General features: G+C 37.4%; 2 protein-coding genes across 3 annotated transcripts; both read right to left on the reverse strand.

Moving 5' to 3' along the window:
• Positions 1 to 4387: 4387 nt before the first annotated feature.
• Ints3 (integrator complex subunit 3) lies at positions 4388 to 9798 on the reverse strand. 2 transcript variants are annotated; one of them, XM_076375541.1, is made up of 10 exons: positions 9509 to 9798; positions 8291 to 8889; positions 7650 to 8211; positions 7377 to 7572; positions 6875 to 7016; positions 6250 to 6795; positions 6078 to 6171; positions 5612 to 5979; positions 4867 to 5437; positions 4388 to 4524 (listed from the first exon to the last, which is right to left on the reverse strand). In XM_076375541.1, exons 1-10 carry the CDS (start codon positions 9581 to 9583, stop codon positions 4450 to 4452), a joined length of 3228 nt encoding a protein of 1075 aa, XP_076231656.1. In that variant the 5' UTR covers positions 9584 to 9798; the 3' UTR covers positions 4388 to 4449. The 2 variants fall into 2 exon arrangements, with proteins under 2 accessions (XP_076231656.1, XP_076231655.1); XM_076375540.1 differs by having other exon boundaries at positions 6875 to 7043.
• A 3563-nt stretch (positions 9799 to 13361) lies between these two features.
• LOC143188937 (serine/threonine-protein phosphatase 5-like) lies at positions 13362 to 15714 on the reverse strand. The gene is made up of 5 exons (XM_076393491.1): positions 15455 to 15714; positions 14839 to 15048; positions 14607 to 14760; positions 14430 to 14530; positions 13362 to 14338 (listed from the first exon to the last, which is right to left on the reverse strand). Exons 1-5 carry the CDS (start codon positions 15476 to 15478, stop codon positions 14096 to 14098), a joined length of 732 nt encoding a protein of 243 aa, XP_076249606.1. The 5' UTR covers positions 15479 to 15714; the 3' UTR covers positions 13362 to 14095.
• Positions 15715 to 17663: the final 1949 nt, after the last annotated feature.

Raw genomic sequence — 17663 nt, forward strand, 5'->3', positions numbered from 1 at the left:
AACATACAGCTATGCTGAAACACAATTTGCTGTCATACCCTGGGGGGTTATGACTTATTTGCCCTTTAGGCGAATAACAGAGTTCGCGAACTTATTTTGTTTCACAATATGCAAGGTCAACATATCAGTATCATCATGTCGATATACATATAAAGTGAATCTGTAGTAATATCTAAAGGAGATAGTGCAGCAGAAAGTGGTATATTATTGAAAATTCATTTAATTCCTTTCGATAGATCGTCTCAGTTTGCGTTATTTCCCTTAGTACTTGCATTATCGGCAGAACAGTTGCATTCACGTACCCAATGAACTTCTATGTGATTATACGAACAAATATCTGTGTATAGAATTCTTGTATATTCTGATTGGCGATCGTAATTGCTTACACGACACGATTCGTAAGCTTTAAATATACGCCTATGTATAATTCTATGCAAAAACGGTATGAAATTATTTCTCTACTTCAAAATTAAGTATATTGACTTTATAGCCTGAATTCTAAATAGTCTTTTAGAATAATGTATGGGACAACAGGTGGTATTCGCCAACGGCTGTGCCACGTAAAAAGCACCGGTTCTCGACAGGTCACCGAAGTTAAGTTACGCTGGGCATGGTCAGTGCTTCAACCCCTTGCCTTACGAAATTTTCACGTTAATTTGAATAAAAGTAAAATATGTGAATTGGTTATTCAAAATGATCTACTGAAATTGACATGAACCAAACTGGGTCAAGTCCTCTTTTGTTATTAGAAGAACAGGAAAACACTTTGTAGTCACATATTTCATAACATTGCACATAATGTAATTTATAATTCTTTTATGTAAGATCGTAAAGTAGATTCCTATTATTCTTATCAAATAAAAAGAAAGCAGTAAAGTGAAGCGTAAAACTCAATTTTGCAAAAAAAATGGATTTAGGTTAGCCTGACCTTCAGATACATACATCATTTATATCATAAGTACAATTCGTTATAAGGTAAGGAGTTACTACGTAATCATTTAGACTACCATGTGCTGTTGGCGAATCAGTGGTTCAAAATTCATCAAAAACGACTCCGTAAGTGGAATGAGCAGGTGTCCATTTGCACCGATAGAAGTAAATATTAATATAGCATAGCACGTGTATAAATAGAGTAATGAAGTCATTCTCCTGGTGATTCTAACATAAGAGAGAAGTTTATACCTCATTCGTCTTAGTCTAAATATAACCTCGATTAAGATCCGACAAGCTACATTGAGTGCCATATTTTTGCGAATGATTCGATCGAATGGATTATATATCAGTGAAGAATCTGTTGCCTGAAGGTTTTATTATCGATGAATGAGGTAAGAAATATATCTTGTATGATGAAAACAATTATCAGGTAGCTATGTATGAATGAACGTGTTCGAAATTCCCGCGTAAAAAGTTTTTTAGCATAAATATTGAAACGATCTGAATGACAATTTAACAATTTATATCGTTCTTTCCCTTTACTTGATAGTTAAATACATAAATTAATATATGTTATAGCTTTATTTTTTACTTCGTAACAAAATTATTCCTCTTTGCCTTCGTGTGCAAGAAAGTATGTAAAAATGAAGTAAATCCACTTTTGTTATTAAAGCAAGCTGTTAGTAAAACATAGAATTATTGGCGAAATAAAGTGCACAAAATTGGAGAAAATAATAGGTGAATAGTAAATAGCAAGTAATAGAAGAAACGTATTTCTGCGGATTACGGGTGTTTCCATTAAACGCAGTTTGCGGTGTCGTTGGATTTTAACCGTACTAATTCAGTGTTAGCTTTAATAAGTTGGTACGGGTGGTTCTAATTTAGTAGTTTGCAGAGAGGATGGTAATGCAAATGGTGTTTTATCACTGAAAGTGCAAATCTAGTGGAATACATTCATCGCATAATTTACACTAGCGGATAATGTACGCTAAATAGTTCTTCAACGCTTTTTAACGAATTTGAATTAACTCGGTCCTGTTTTTGTCAAAGTTTATTTAGACAAATACTAAATATAATAATAAATAAACACTTTCTCAGAGAAATTACATTTTGATTATTTATCGCTAAAAGAGGATAGGGAAAGGAAGAAGGGGAATCAAGAGAAAGACGAAACGAACAACAGGAATCACGAGTTTTACTTCCGGTAATTTTTCGATGTATTTACATTTACGTGTATCTGTGTGTACAAGATCGTTAAAAACATTAAATGTTTATGCTCGCGTTACGATATAATATATTCATGTATTTACATGTGTATTCGTGTGTACAAGATCGTTAAAAACATTAAATGTTTACAGGTCTTATTTTTCGTATTGCCCCGCGCATCATTAATTTCGCTTTTAATCCAACCATGTCTTTATCTCTCTTTCACGTACATACGATTTCTTTTTCTCTCTCTCTCTCTCATATACACTTTCATACTATCGCGTACATTCGATCTCACGCGTTTGATCATTCGACCGTTCTTTAAATATTTTTTTTTTCTTTCACGTAACGTCATAGTTTTATGTACAAGTAGAAAAGACCTAATAACAATAATCGACTATCACACCATATTTATACACCATTACAAATGGCTGGTACCGTACACTATGCGCGCGATTAAACAAATTTTTTCTCACTTCTTTTGATCCTTCCGTGTCTCTTCGAGATCTTCGATTCAGACGCGATTGTTTCGTGTACTCGGTCGGTAAGATTGAGCTGGTGCGTGAATATAAAGTCTCTTTGTGGAAAAAAGTTTCTTTGTGTTTTTTCTTCTCTTTTTAAAGACTTTGAAAAAGGTCACTGCGCATATTGTGACTCAGAAACACGCATCGCAATATACATACACACATACATGGTTCCGTTCTCTCTGGTATGTACAAACTAGAAAATACATAACGCAGCTACTTACGTTTTACAAGTAACCGATTTTACAGGAAATGTACAGAGGTGAACGGTGATCCTTCGCGTTTACGTTCTTTCTCTAGGACTTAAGTGTACCGAAAATGACGCCCGATTCTATACTCGTTGGAAGGTGCCTTGTATCTCTTGTATACCAAATCAATGCATTTCGGGAGCAACGCGACGAAAATTATAGAAAACAAGAAATATCTCACACGACCTACAAACGATACGCGAGAAATCATTATTCTTTTGTAAATTGCGACACAATTTAGGGGTCAAGTGCTAAGTGGACGTTTTGAAATTATTGGGAATATATGTACGTATCTCTCTGTGAATGTAAATACATCGTAAATATTACTTACGATTAAAAAAAGGACGAAAAAGAAACAATGTTTATCTAACGTCAGGTAATTCGGCTGGTTGTGTAAAATATTCCGTAGCGGTGTAAAAAAGATTCGCAACTATTTTGGACAAAAGATCCTTAGAAAAAGACAGACAACCTTCCATCGTGCAAAATATAAAAATTCTTGCGTCTTTGAGAATGATTATGCTCGCTAAAGCGCAGACGTAAAATACATTTGGTCGTAAAACTGTACGCTTCTTGCCGGAGTGAGAACGTTTTCGATGCATCCTTCTTCTCCCGCAGAAGGTCCTTAATCCTAATAAAAAAAAAGCTATCGACGATTCCGTACAAAGTTTGCGTTCACAGTTGTTTATGGCAACAAAAGTAACCATTTCCATCCATTTGTTAAACTGTACGTGTGAGACGCGAGTCTTCTTATTAATAATTACCGCATAATGAGAGAAGAAAAGAAAAGAAAATTAATTTGGACAATAGGGTCAATTAATACCATATTACTAGTCGCAAAATTAATAAACAAATTACTGGTAAAAACTAAGCACAATTGTGCCCGCATTATTCTTTGAGATCGACCACAATATTCTATGTGGACGATAAAATTGTTTCTTTCTTCCTAGAAATAAAGTGATCACGCCATTGATTCACGTGTCGCTTTACCTCCGTTTTTACTTGTAACGTTGTCAGATTCGACGTTTTCTACTCTTAAACCCCACGCGGTTCGTATAATTTAAGAGTACATCGAAATAATTTAATTTATGACTAGTCTTGCCTCTCGGTAACTATCTGACAGAAAAATAATCGGTTCCATTTCCTCCGATTTTGATACAGAACCCTCTGTTCGAATCTGTCACATTCATTTACCTAGAAAAGCTGTAACCAGTATTTATAAATTTCCTTCTTCTCGTATTTAAATATCACATACATTCTAGATACGTTTTCCACCAGAATGTGTTCGACAACGAATAATAAAAATTAATGAGTACAGAGTCTGACAACGTTGCTGTAATTATACTTGTGTCTGCGAAATATGTGCAAGAACCTCGCTTATCGGTACGAGTTCGCATTCACCCTCTCGACGATACACTATATTTACAAGTCGCGCCAAATAGAGCTATATATACGCTATATTATCTTACTATTCTTAAGGCTAGTTTAGCTTGCTGCACACACGTGACGTGGTCCATGTGACATCTGAAGACACTGGGTGGTCAGTCGCTGTCGGAGCCCACTGCATTAATCTTTTTTCTCTTTTTTGCTTGCTTTGGATTTACAATTTCTTCCTCCTATATTCAAAATATCACATCATAAGAAATTCCTCTTCTTAATATCTGTGATTTAAAAACAAAACTACATATGATTAAATTTTCAAGAATTTCGAGTTGAGACCTTGAGGTCTAGAATACAGGATTTATAATTTCATGAAAAGAAGAAAAGGCATTAGAAGAACTTTTTCATTTCACGAATAAGGGTTCAAGAAGACATAAGTTCACACGACACTATTCAAGCTAAAAACTTCAAACGCCAACATCTCGAGAACAAAAACATATGATTCAGATCACTTTGCTTTACAATCACAGATATATTTTCGTATTAAAAATTCATTTCCAATTTTATAAAATACTTACCTCACTACTAGACGTACTTTCTAAATGGTACCGTGGCCTTTTGGACCTTTCTCTCATTTCTCTTTCCCTAACCCCAGTTTTCCTATGACCTCCTTTGCCACCAGCACCTCCACCGCCACCCGACGCTGCCGCGTGCTTCCGCGCAGAACTCGTTGGCGGGGGCGGAGGAGGTTCGTTCTCTTCATTCACTTCCGCGAGGGCGAACAGATCTCCGTAACTTTTCCTCAGAGAATCACTGCTAGCCGCTTGTGCCTGTTGCAAAGCCCTTTGCATTCCCTCGGAGTGGTAAAGCTGTAGCTCAGCAGAGGACATACAATGCTGTCGTAATTGATCTAAATGGCCGAGGACTTGCTCGCCGGTGGGTGGACCAGGTTGTTGATTGTGCTTGCCGCCAGATCGTTTCCGTTTATTTGGACTGGTTGCGGGGTAGCGTGTGCTCAAAAGGTTCGCGAGCAACTCGCCAAGTTTCTCCTCGTAATCGCGGCACCAATAGCGTAACGCCGCTACAACGAACATGTCTCCGTCTACGTTTTGTCGTGCAAGCAATTGTCGTAGAAGTTCTAACGTTGGCCTGCAGAAATCGATAATAATTATTACATAATCAAACGTGAAACTCATTATTTTGTTTTAAATAGGCTTAGAGAAAAGAAAGATATCCTAAAATTATCCTAAACAAAAGGGACGAAATAAAAATGGATTTCGACCCATTTTAAATAAAAGGGTTTTAAATAAAAGATCTACTTACTTTTCTTGTTTAAGCATAAACAATATTGATGTAAGCGCCTCCGCATGGTCGCGAAATTGCAGTTTAGGTAAAACAGGCAGTACGTAATCGATCGGGAAATCGTGAGCGAAAATGAGTTGCCAGAAACAATATTGCTCGAAGGTTTCCCAATTTAAACTGGCCGTCAATAGCGACGTGAACGATTCCTTTTTTAACATTTTCAAGTGTCCCTGCATTATCTGACAGACCAATTCCTGCAGTTGACAGGAATCTACTGTCGATACAACCAAATGCAACAATTGGACATTTCCTAGCGCCACGTTTTGGAATCCCATGTATACATCAGGCACAAGGTAGCATAGCATGAAGATGTTATCTTCGTGACAGAGCTATAAAAAGAACAGCGTCATAAATACATGTACAATGTTGACAGCAAGTTAATCTGTTGCTATTTTGTGAAGCGTTATAATTTTAGAAACTCGCGTACCTTCAAGTCCGATACTAAACACGCATCCAGCTTTTTCTCACGATGCGCACAGAAGTCTTTATATACTGATGCTTTAACGTCGTTTAATACATTGCTGGAACAAAAAGTAGCTCGGTAAGAGTTACGATAGTCTTACTTACATGTGTATACACATTGCTATTTTATTACCAACCTTGGTTCGCCTTCTCGTTTTTCTTCTTCTCTGCCCCAAACTTTTAAGAAGTAAAGTAACAAATAACCTATCCTTGATTGAACAGTTTGCATTTCTGCAAGTACCCGAGCTAAAAGCTTCCGCCTATTGTCCTCCTCCTTACACAACTGAAACTGATTTCGAAACATAACGAACAAAGGCGTGCTTATACTATCAGTCAAGGCTTCTTCGTTCAAATTATCGTTTGGAAAAATCTGAGATGTGATTTGTGGTGACAAAATGGTTGATATGCACGAAGCCAATGCTGGTATTGTTTCTGCGTCTATTTCGTCCTCCACGACCATTTGTACTATCCTTTCCATTGTTTGACACCTTACTTCATTATCCGTTTCACTGTGCAAGCTTTCTACAGCAGTCCTTAACTCTTCTGGTTCTAAAATTAAGTTCAACTGAGACGTGATATCTTCTTTCTTTATAACGCAATTCGTATTTTTCTGCTCGTTTTTTAGTTTCATGTTTGCCAGCGGGACGTCTTCTTCATCTTCCTCATCAACCTTGGTCACTATCCTGTAATATTATATATATACTTTAATATTGTAACTTCTGTTAGAATAATGTAGTAACTTTATACAGCAAAAAAATTGACCTGAGTGGCATTTCTTCTTCTTCGTCGCTAAACGCCGGTTCTGCATCTTGATTAACGTGGTTATTTTCAACTGGAGTAGCATTTCCTGCGTTCTCCATCGGAGTTCCTGGTGTAACGTCCTTATTAAGTTCCTCCATTTTACCTGAATATATCGGAACCTTATTTCCTGCTTAAAAACATCATGCAAAAACCAAAGTTAGTAAGCATTGAATGTGCTGTAAGCTCCAAGAAAGAGTGAATAATAAAATCTGTTAAAAGAAAATAGTAAAAGATGAATTTTAATCAGTACCCTAATTTTGTACTAGTAGAGAATCTAATGTGTATATTTACACTATGTGCACTCATAATATCTACATCTATGCGTGATATTAAATGAGGCATTGATTTTAATGTGCAATTTGTACATTTGTTAATGTATTGTGTAATACTATACTAGTGTAGCTGCAGTATTTTATAATGATCTATCGTAAAACAAGCATGCAATATTCCTTAATAATTTTACCAGGATCTGCATTGGGTGGTAAGCAGAATTCTTTGAAGGTTTCCCTTATTTTACTTCTTAGCTCGCGATCTAGCTTGGGACTGTCGAACAGAGGATAAAGGCTTGGCAAAACACGCTTCTCTAATATCTGCCTTAACGACGAGAAGATTCCATTCTTCACTTTTTCCGTTAATGGTGGATAAAAGTTTGGTATTATCTGTAAAAACAAAAACATAATTAAGTAGCTTGAAACCCAAATTCTGTTAAGTACTTAAAAATAATTAATTTTCTTACCCTGCATAAAAAGTCTAACAATGTGGCAGTAACTGGTGGATGAGACCTCATAGAATTGTGCATGACAAGAATAGCAGGCTCAATGTTCATAATATTATCTTTTTCTGGTTCAAAAAACAACCAATCGTAAAATAATGCTAATTTAGCATTACTTGCAGCTACAGTAGATGTGCAAGTTGTAAATAGCCATCCTATTACTGCCCATCTGGGTATAATATCTGAACACAACAACTCATTTGTTGGGTGAATAACGCCAACAATAAATCGTATAAGATCACATCTTAGCGACTGTGACTCAGGTGTAGCCAGGTACTGTCTTTGGAACCAATCTTGGTACCGTTTATGATTACCGAAACGCACTTGACTCGTTAAGAATACTAGCTTCCTTTCCATATCTGGTGTAAGTCTGGACTGCAGAAACCTTCTTGATGTTCGAGTTTGTAGAAGTTGAAGTACCCCGCTGAAGTTTGGACAAAGAGATTTTGGATTCAGGAGCATGTCCTTCCAGAGAGCTTCGAATTCTGGTATTCTTGCCACATTCTGTAATAAGCGTACTAAATCCCTAGAAACAGAAAACGTCATTTATTATATTTTAGTGCCAACTATGAATAGAAATTGATAATAGTTCTTTAACATCATACCTTCCAATGACTAAACAATCAGCCATTCGTTCTCTAATGAGGGACACAGTGAAGGTAACTTCTTTCTGACGTAACCCAGACAGATGAGAAGCATTGTGATCCTCTATTAATCGCAAGTAAGTGTAAACAATAGATGCCACTAAAAAAGGAAATTTGTCTAACCACGGCCGATTCTCTTGAAATATTTCTAAAAGTGCATCAACCAAGAACAAATTCCTTGGTGAAATATCACCACCAGCCGCATGTCTTAACAAACTTAAACAAAGATTATCCACATTAGCTACACTGGTTCTTATCATCTCTCTCAATAACCATAGCAACTGGTTTCTGGTCACATCGTTCAACCGTAAATATCTTTCAAGCACTAACTGATTAAGATGTCCTAACACAATTGCAAGACCGTCTCGTGTAATTAACGTTAAGTCCCTGTAACTTTTCGCAGCACTTTGAGGATCCGTCAGAATTACAACTAGTAACCCCAATGAAACTTCTTCGTGTGTCTTGTCTTTACACACAGCATTGTTCAACGTATCATGGGCTTCCTTCTCTGACAGTCCTGCAGTCAGGCTTTGAAGCACTGTGTAACACCTTTCAAATTTCTGGAAAAGAAACAAATGGCAGGTTAAATAACCATTCATATGTAATCTAAAAAATAATTGGTTACAGTAGCTACAATATTAAAAAGGTAAAACATAATAATATCTCGAATAAGTCTATTTCATCCCTTACTTCGAAAACGTACTTTCACTACATGTATACCTTAAAACATGTATCATTTATTTTCGCACACAGTGGGTAAAAGTTCGAAAAAAAATCTGTAAAAAATTCATCGTTCTTTTTGGAACATTCTACATAAAAAGGACGATAACAAATCTTTTTTAAACTAGAGCAAACATCCGTTACTCACAAGTTTCTGAGAAACCTACACCTTTAGAACCAGTCCAGGACGAAGCGATCTACGTTTACGAAGTAAGAGTTAAATCAAGTAACGCAATAGAGAATTCTCCAGCGTGTGGCAGAAATCTTAAAGGTAACCATTTATCAGTAACCGACACGTATTAATTTGATAATTATGTAAATGATTCGAATGTTGCCGCTAAGACGCGTGGTGCCGACGTGTGGCGCCGCGCGGTCAGCGACGTGCGCGACCGTCGCAACAATGGCGGAGCCCCTCGCACCCGATACGTATCCAGTGACTATTTCAAATATTTATGTTACCTCTTCCAAGTCGTCCTTATTCTCTATGCAACTCGTGCTGAGTAGCCGGGACGCGGGAGTTTTCGTCTGTTCCATAGCTGCTGGCTGGCCCGCGGCCGTCCCGTGAACGTTATTCCAGGCCCTGTCGAGCCCTCAGCCCTCAGCCCTGTGCCCCTGGCCGCTTGTGCTCGCCTCCGTGCATCGTGATCGTCTCACTGCCTGTTCCTTCTCTATCTCTCTCTTTTTCCCCACTCTCCGTCTCTCGCGCGGTCTCTTCACTCTGTTTATTCCTTACCCACGGACCTCCCCGACTCCCTGAACTGTCCCGATGCGATTGCGCATTGGTACATGCGCCTCGTCGCTTCTCGGCCTCGCTTCGTGACGTGATCGTTCCCCCACCGCTCTCCCCGATCGGACGCCTCGGCCAATCGGCCGCCATCTGCCCGTACACACTGACGACCTGTGGTGGGGGTAACGTAGAAAAGTAGTGCGGCTTACAGGAACGTATTTATTGAGGGTGCGCAACTACGGGACGGTCAGCTCCGAAGTGTCTGTGAACCCTCGACCAGTGTATTCACCGTGCCGAACTTCGCAGCACAAAAGGGTTCGGGTTTCCCGCGTTTAAACTGTCCTTTTCAGGTGTACGATCGCGTATAGATCGGTTCTTCGGTTATTGGGGAATCGTATGCAATCGTAGATCTTTTGTCGTTACTCCGAAAGTATACTTGCTTATTAGTAATCGAATTCTTGCTGATTATGTGTTACTGTAATATGTAAATATTGCGTGACTCGATGAAATCATAGATTATGTTCAATGTAACGGATGTAACAGACACGTTTCGCGCGTTACATCGTTGCTTTCGCGGAATGCAGAAACATACGTCTCGGCAAACTGTTGCACGCATCCCGGAACTTTGAAACTGCAGTTGAACTTAGGACAGAAAATACATACGTATGTATGTACGTTTTTTTCTAAGCGAGTACTTGCGTACTAAAAAAAGGACTCCATAAAATAGTACACTCCGAGAACGAAGTTACGCCTGCGATATTCATCGAAAACAATGGGAATGATACCACGAGGTCAACGGCATCGTGACTTCAAATTACATTCAACATTGTAAAAATAACTCCGATCCCATTTTAATAACAACCCTCTAATCATGCGATCATGTTCTCCCTATACTGGCAATTCATTTTCTTTAAATCTCGCGTGTATCAAGATACGACCGAAACGAAGTCCCAGGAGACGTTTTAATGATCACAAAAAACTGTTAGCACCCGGGTACATAAGTCCATCTCGTTGATCGCTATATAGACACGAACCTGTGGCGTCTTACTGCGCGTGCGCATATCACGAACGCACGAACAGCCAGCCGACTAATCGCATTGGGTGCCCTGGCCACGCTTCCCGCTTTTCGTTTCCTCGTGTTGCTTCGCGAGCCTTTTCACGTACTTCTCTGGAGGAGCCTGCTCGTCGTCGTTTTGTGGCTGCGTACTTCACGCAATAATAGAAGATTTACGCGATCGTTGTAATCGCCCTTCCATTAAAGACGGTCCTCTGGATATACGCAGTTGCTTCGGCCCCGACACGTCCGTGCACGTCAACCTAACCCCCAATCAGTGCAAGAACCACGTACCTGGCATTCCATTACGATGCATAAGGCTTTCTTCCTCCAGGTATCCGTGGTGCTAAAACCCCATTTCCCTTTCTTGTTCTCATACTAACTGCGGAAAATTGCTCTTTCGTATTGCTTCTGCTTTTTATGACATGGTTAGGACGTTTGAGGTATTCTTTAACGGACAAGTTTCTCAGGCAGATGTTAGAATTATACCTTTTCTGCTTCGTGGTCGGTGAGTACTATGGGACAATGCGTACTTTTTGTTACGGTTTAACTACTAGGTGAAGTACTATGGGAAATTTGTTGTGGGTTGACTATGGAGTCGATCTTCGGAGCATTAACCTTTCGTCAAGTTTTCTGGGGGACTTGGGACAGGGTTTCTTAATGAGATATTGTGACGTTAGAGATGAAAGAAATGTTTTTGTTCGGTTTCGCGAGTATAACTTTTTATTAAGCGGGTTTTGCTTTGATGTTACATGTATATTTTGTTATTATACATGTTTACGTTATAAATACGATTTAGTCAGAAGAATGGGATAACTAAACTGAGAAATGAAACGTTATTGCGTATTTGAGATTCTAGAAAAGGAAGAATGGAATAATTTTGAATATACCATACTCTCCAGTGCGAACTCTTCGAAGGTTTCAAGTGAAATGACCAGCTAGTACGTTCTGTAGTGCTTACCTACTTGTAAACGTCAATGAACGCATGCGCACAGGACAGTCCCGTGAATAGTCTTTCATCAGGCTCGTATAAAATGGAGACAGAAAAGGGGTGACTGAATCTGTCCGAAAATGTTGCAAAAATAAATTCTCTCAGTTTTATCGATCAACTTTTTCTTCTTCACTACCTGAACCTCCTGTTACCAACCTAAATATTCTACAAAAAGGGAGTAACTTAAAAGTATAAATAATAAAATACTTTAACAAATGTAAAAACGTAATTCCTATATCAGCTTATTGATTTTTTAATAAACCCGACCATTTATCCATTTAATTGTTCGCACTTGTTCTCTCGATCGAAATTCGCACGCCACGTGAGCATCGAAGAACTTCGTCCATCCTTTTTTCACTTTCTTGCGCTGTTCTATCACATTGTTGGATTATCATTATCCATTACAGTCACGTTGCACGCGTGTATGTAAATTAATATGCGTTAGAAAAAAATGACGCATGCTAAGGGGTCTGAAATACGATCTTCCACTTTTAAGAGCATGTTCCATGTTTTCGCTTTTATTGGACAATTACCCGGAGTCGTAAACCGCACCATATCGTTCCAAAGAATATGCTCTTAAGTAAGTACATAACAGCTTGTACATTCGAATTTACACTTAACGAGTTCTCGGTGATCCATGGATAACCGAGCCTCGAGCACCTGGCGCAATGCCAATGCGACTGTGAAAAAAACTTGTTATCGCTAACCATCTCCCATTAACACGGATATTGTATTCTTTTTTGATATTCGGTCTCATATAAAACTATTTTAGGGTATCTCTAGCTAATGTAAAAAAGATTTCTGGTACGACGATCTTCTGTTTTGCATATTTTGGTTTTTCTTTTTTATTAAACACAATTATAAATTTTATTACAAATTTTAATACGAATTCAATTCTCGTATAAACGTTCTCTCGTATAAAGATTGTAAGTTGCAGCAAAAATTGTATCAACATTTCAGTGTAGACTATTATCAATAACTGATTTCGTAGAATAAATCGCTTTGGTATTGATATGATTTCACATATAGTAACAGATTATACAGTATAATTCGAGTATATCGACCTCTGCCGAGCTCAGTGCAGTGTATTACAGTTAATTAAACGCGTTCATCAATATGTATGGAACGGTGCATTGGGAGAAATAATTTGCGTACATATCTTGAAACATTAAATCTTCGGCTGTGATTACGATAAAACCCAATGTAGATAGCTTTAGCAATCATGTATAAGTGTCCTTCATCGTTAAATGATCGATTAAAATATTAAGGTCAATATGATGACTGAATATATGCAACAATTCAATTAAAACGGATACATACTGTAACACCATTAACGTTTTGGAATTATAATTTCATTATAAATAATCTATTTCGTATGATTCTATAAATAAGTATCTAATATAGTGATGCATTGATGTAGTAGTGTATCGATAATATCTAAATCTCTTTTATATTAGTAACATTGGAAATTCTATTTCTATATTTTTACGTGAAGAGAGATAAGATAAGTATAGATCGATGGACAAAGAATATGCATAAGTTACGAAATTCTTGATTGTGTATTGATTCGTGCATATTCATGCTTTTAGTAGAAGAGTAGTATACATTGTGTCAGCATCAAAGTGTACGTGACGTACTGTATTCCATTCGATCGTTGTTTATTGCATTATTTTAAAAATTCAACAACTTTCAACTACTCGATTACTTGTAATTAGAATTTGTTCATATTGTGTTTAGTAAAAGTGCAGAAAGTTAAGAAGTGTAGATTAACTCTGTCTTCAAGAAGAAGAGAATTCGTTGTATACGATTTGCAAGAATAGCAAGAATAGCAAGAATGCAATTATATAAAAATGCCGAGTTCCTATTCCAATTTGGAAACATTTGTACTGCATAACTTATCGATAATTACATTTTCATGGCATTCTTATACTTATGATATATTTCAAAAATTTAAAGTACAATCGTTATTTTGCAAGTAATGAATTCAATTATAAACCTACAGTGTTGGTTCAACATAAGAACTATGAACATAAAACCCTAAAAAACGCGGACGTACTGTCTCGCATTCTCAATATTTGAATATTCTTCAACAATAACTTAAGTATAATATGTAAACTGTATCTATTTGTATACTTCTTGGTCAATATAATAGCACTGATTGACAGTGAGTGCTATTACACTGACCATGTCGATTTTCCTGAGATATTAAAAAGTGTGAATCAATTATTTTAAATGTACATAGAAACGTATTTATGGCATTAGTATCAAAACACCCTACGATTTTCCCTTTTTGAATCTCTGTCGTGCTTGAGCTTTACTATATTTCGCATGTTTATCCTTTTCATTGTTCATGTCGGCCTCAATATCATCTAACTCATCTTTACTATCACCAAAGAGGTCCACCGGTGGTTCCAAGAGCGATTTTCTTTGGCACTTTACGAAATAACGAAATCCCTTTGCAATGCCAAAACCTAGCATTGCTATAGATATTGTCAACAAGGCCATCAAAAGTGGATGCTGTAATCAGTAAAAAATAGGAGTAATTATTATAAGAGACCTGATAATTAGAAATATTCATTTTGGAAAATGTTAGGCTTTGAATACGTACCGTTAATGTAGGTTTGTTCGTAAAAACATAATCAGCAATTACAACTATTACTCCAAGTATGATACCAACCCCAGCTCCGAGCCAAGGTATTTGTTGATCAGCTATAAAACAATTCAATATTAGAGTATTTTACTCAGTATTTTCCATAGAATTATCTTTAGGTAAAAAGGAGAGTACCTCTTTTATCTTTAATTAGTAATCTAGATACTCTATTCATTGCTTCTAGAATAGTTGGTTCATTTGGTTGAAGCGATAAAGCCTTATTATAAGATTGAAGGGCTTCACTAAAACGAAATGTTTGTGATTCTACTTCAGCCTTCCTAAAATAACCCTGCAAAAAGGTTAACAAGGTATAAGTATATAGATACATGCAGAACTTATAAATATATAAATGTAAATTTGTATTTACCTTGGTCCAATCAGGCTTCAATTGAATTGTCATTAGAGCATCTTCCATTGCAAAATGATATTGTCTCATTTTCAAAAAAGCAAATGATCTGTTGCTGTACAACGAATAGTTTTGTGGATCCAGTTTGATCGCATGTGTGTAATGAAACATAGCCTCTTCATATTTTTGTTCTTTGACACATGCATTCCCTCGTTCTTTGAGGCTCTGGACCTTTAGCGAAATCAAAGCAATGCAATAAAATAATTTTTAATATTAAACTTATAACAAAGTATTTGCATTTTAATGAAATATTTGTGAAAGCTAAATGTGCATATTTTGTATTACTTGAAACATCTACATTCCAAAATTATTTGAGGATTATTTAATAAGTAAACTACAGGTAATTACGCAAATCTACATGTTTATAAATACAATTAAAGATTTTTTTAATTTTCGAAAAATAATATAAAATGTACTTTGGATATTTTATACTTTTTTGCAAATCACGTGTATTTTATATCTTTCGCGTATTTAAATGTTCCATAAACGCATAGACATCTATACTTTATTAATAAGATTGACTTTACATTAACTCACAAGTACTGAGATGTACAAGAAAGAACCTACAAGTTCTTACCTCTGCTTCTCGCGTGCTCGACATACTTCGCAGAGAGTTGAAAAATAGGTTACTTGACGTAAGGTTTCACGAATTATTATCTAACACACGCGTTATCATTGTCCTTCGAGCGAGCCCCAAGTAACCTTTTATCTGTCAAAAATAGTCAACAATGAGCAGCCGAAACACCTGCCATATTTCTCGGGCCGGTAAGTGCATGCGCAGAGAACATTGACATACGACACTGCACTGCGCATAGTCCTCCACCCGTCCTCCGATCCGCCGTCGTCGAAAGAATAGAAAAAGACAAGAGCAGACGTTCACCTTTCTTTTCAATACTCGACGGTCCTCCCTTTGAATATTGTTGAAGAGACGACCCGCAGAAAAATGGGCCAACGCTCTTCAAAAATATGAGCGTGACTTCTTTTATCTGCCCCCATTTTCACGAAACAAGACAATTGCAAAATAACTGAGATATAAAGTATGAACAGTGCTAATATACATAGATACATATGTAATACCTGTTAGTATAAGTCTTTACCTCTATTTCATTTATTACAACTTCACTGAGTTGTCTTTTTTCTAATTTAATCTTAACCTTCTTAGCTAGGATTTTTTCCATTTTCATGTTAATTTGAGATATATGTGTCCCGAGATAACTTTAACGTGTTCACAGCTTAATAAAATCTAAACGTTATTTTATCAGAAATTCAATAAGAGACTGAGAGATCATTGTTAAAATTGCCTTGACCCATATACGGGTCAAAGAACTGCGAACGTGTTAATTAATACTTAAAGAATATAATTTGATACTTGAACCACAATAACATAAGGTGTTTTCGAAACACCTCGTCTTCGAAAGTTGAAAGATGCTTGTCTTCATCGATCACTGGTAACTTACGTAAACCGATCAGCTTCTGTTACTTCATACGAAGCACGATAAAGTCTAAAGCAGCCGCGAAGAGAAAGTGAAGGGAATAATGGAATCTACAACGAGGGAATTTTTTTAATCATCATTTTAATGTCTGAAATTCTCCATTTCATACAAATTAAGTGGGGGCATTATGATACAAACTTAAAATATATACATCGATATTTCGTGAAACTTCTCGAATAGCTATGCAACTCATCCATTAATCCGTTAATCTATAGATCTCTTTCCATTATTATTGATTTATTTTTTTTGTATGTTTTTTCGCGCTGAACCTACTTCGTGTACATATGTGTATGTGTGTCTGCACGTGTATGTATGTCGTGTACATGTATGCATATTTAGTACGTAACGAAACTGGCAAGTCGTTCGAATAAATATTTTAGTTTTTCTTTTCAATTAACCGCCGCCAGAATTACGATCGCGGCCGATTTCTTGTGTATTTATTTTTGGTAAGAGCGTTCATGGTTGCGGAGAATCGGATGCGAGAGTTCGTTTTTTCTCTCTCTCTCTCTCTCTCTTCGTTCGGTCAGCTTTGGTCCGTTGACGAGGACCGATCGTTTCGTTCCTTTTTTCGTCGGTTAACGTTCCCGTCGACGGAGGGACCTCTTTCGTTGATCCTCAATGTTATCGACGAAACGACAGGCACTGATTGCGAGTGTCGAAGTTACTTTATCCCGGATACATCGGTTATTTACATCGATCGAGCGACGATCGTTCGCCGCGGAGACGGTCATCCGAGTTGGCCCGCGACTATTTTATCTCTTTTTCCCCTTTGGATGGCTTTGAAACGGTTCGGTTCGCTTCCTCTGCGGTTTGCCTCGAACTTCGAGTACTTTAAATCCTTATCGAGAAAGTAACGGATGCAAGGCGCGCTCGGCACTATACAACAGCCGTGCCTCGAGCGAACAACACGCGAAAGAAAATAATCGGACAGAACGGACAGATTAAGAATCCTTACGATTACTGGAGGACGAATGGCAAACGTTCGCGTAATCTCGCCGAATTGCTGCGTACTTATTTATTGCCCAAGTGGGACGGAAGTCACGGATGATTTGGCACTCCTGTTCTTCGATCTACGACGCCTACTTCACCTGCGTCGTCTTTCTCATCTTTCCTCTGTCTATCTTTCGTTCAACGCCACTCTCGACGCGTTTAACCAATAAAGTGGTACAGTTACGAAATCGCAGAACTACTGAGAAACCCGACGCGTTTAACCTGTTCACTGGGAGAGTAACTGTACATCGAGAGTAATGAGTTAATTCGTCGCAGAGGTTTAGTTACACTTATAGAAAACAA

The sequence above is a fragment of the Calliopsis andreniformis genome, chromosome 3 (genome assembly GCF_051401765.1).
Source record: "Calliopsis andreniformis isolate RMS-2024a chromosome 3, iyCalAndr_principal, whole genome shotgun sequence".
Lineage (NCBI taxonomy): Eukaryota > Metazoa > Arthropoda > Insecta > Hymenoptera > Andrenidae > Calliopsis > Calliopsis andreniformis.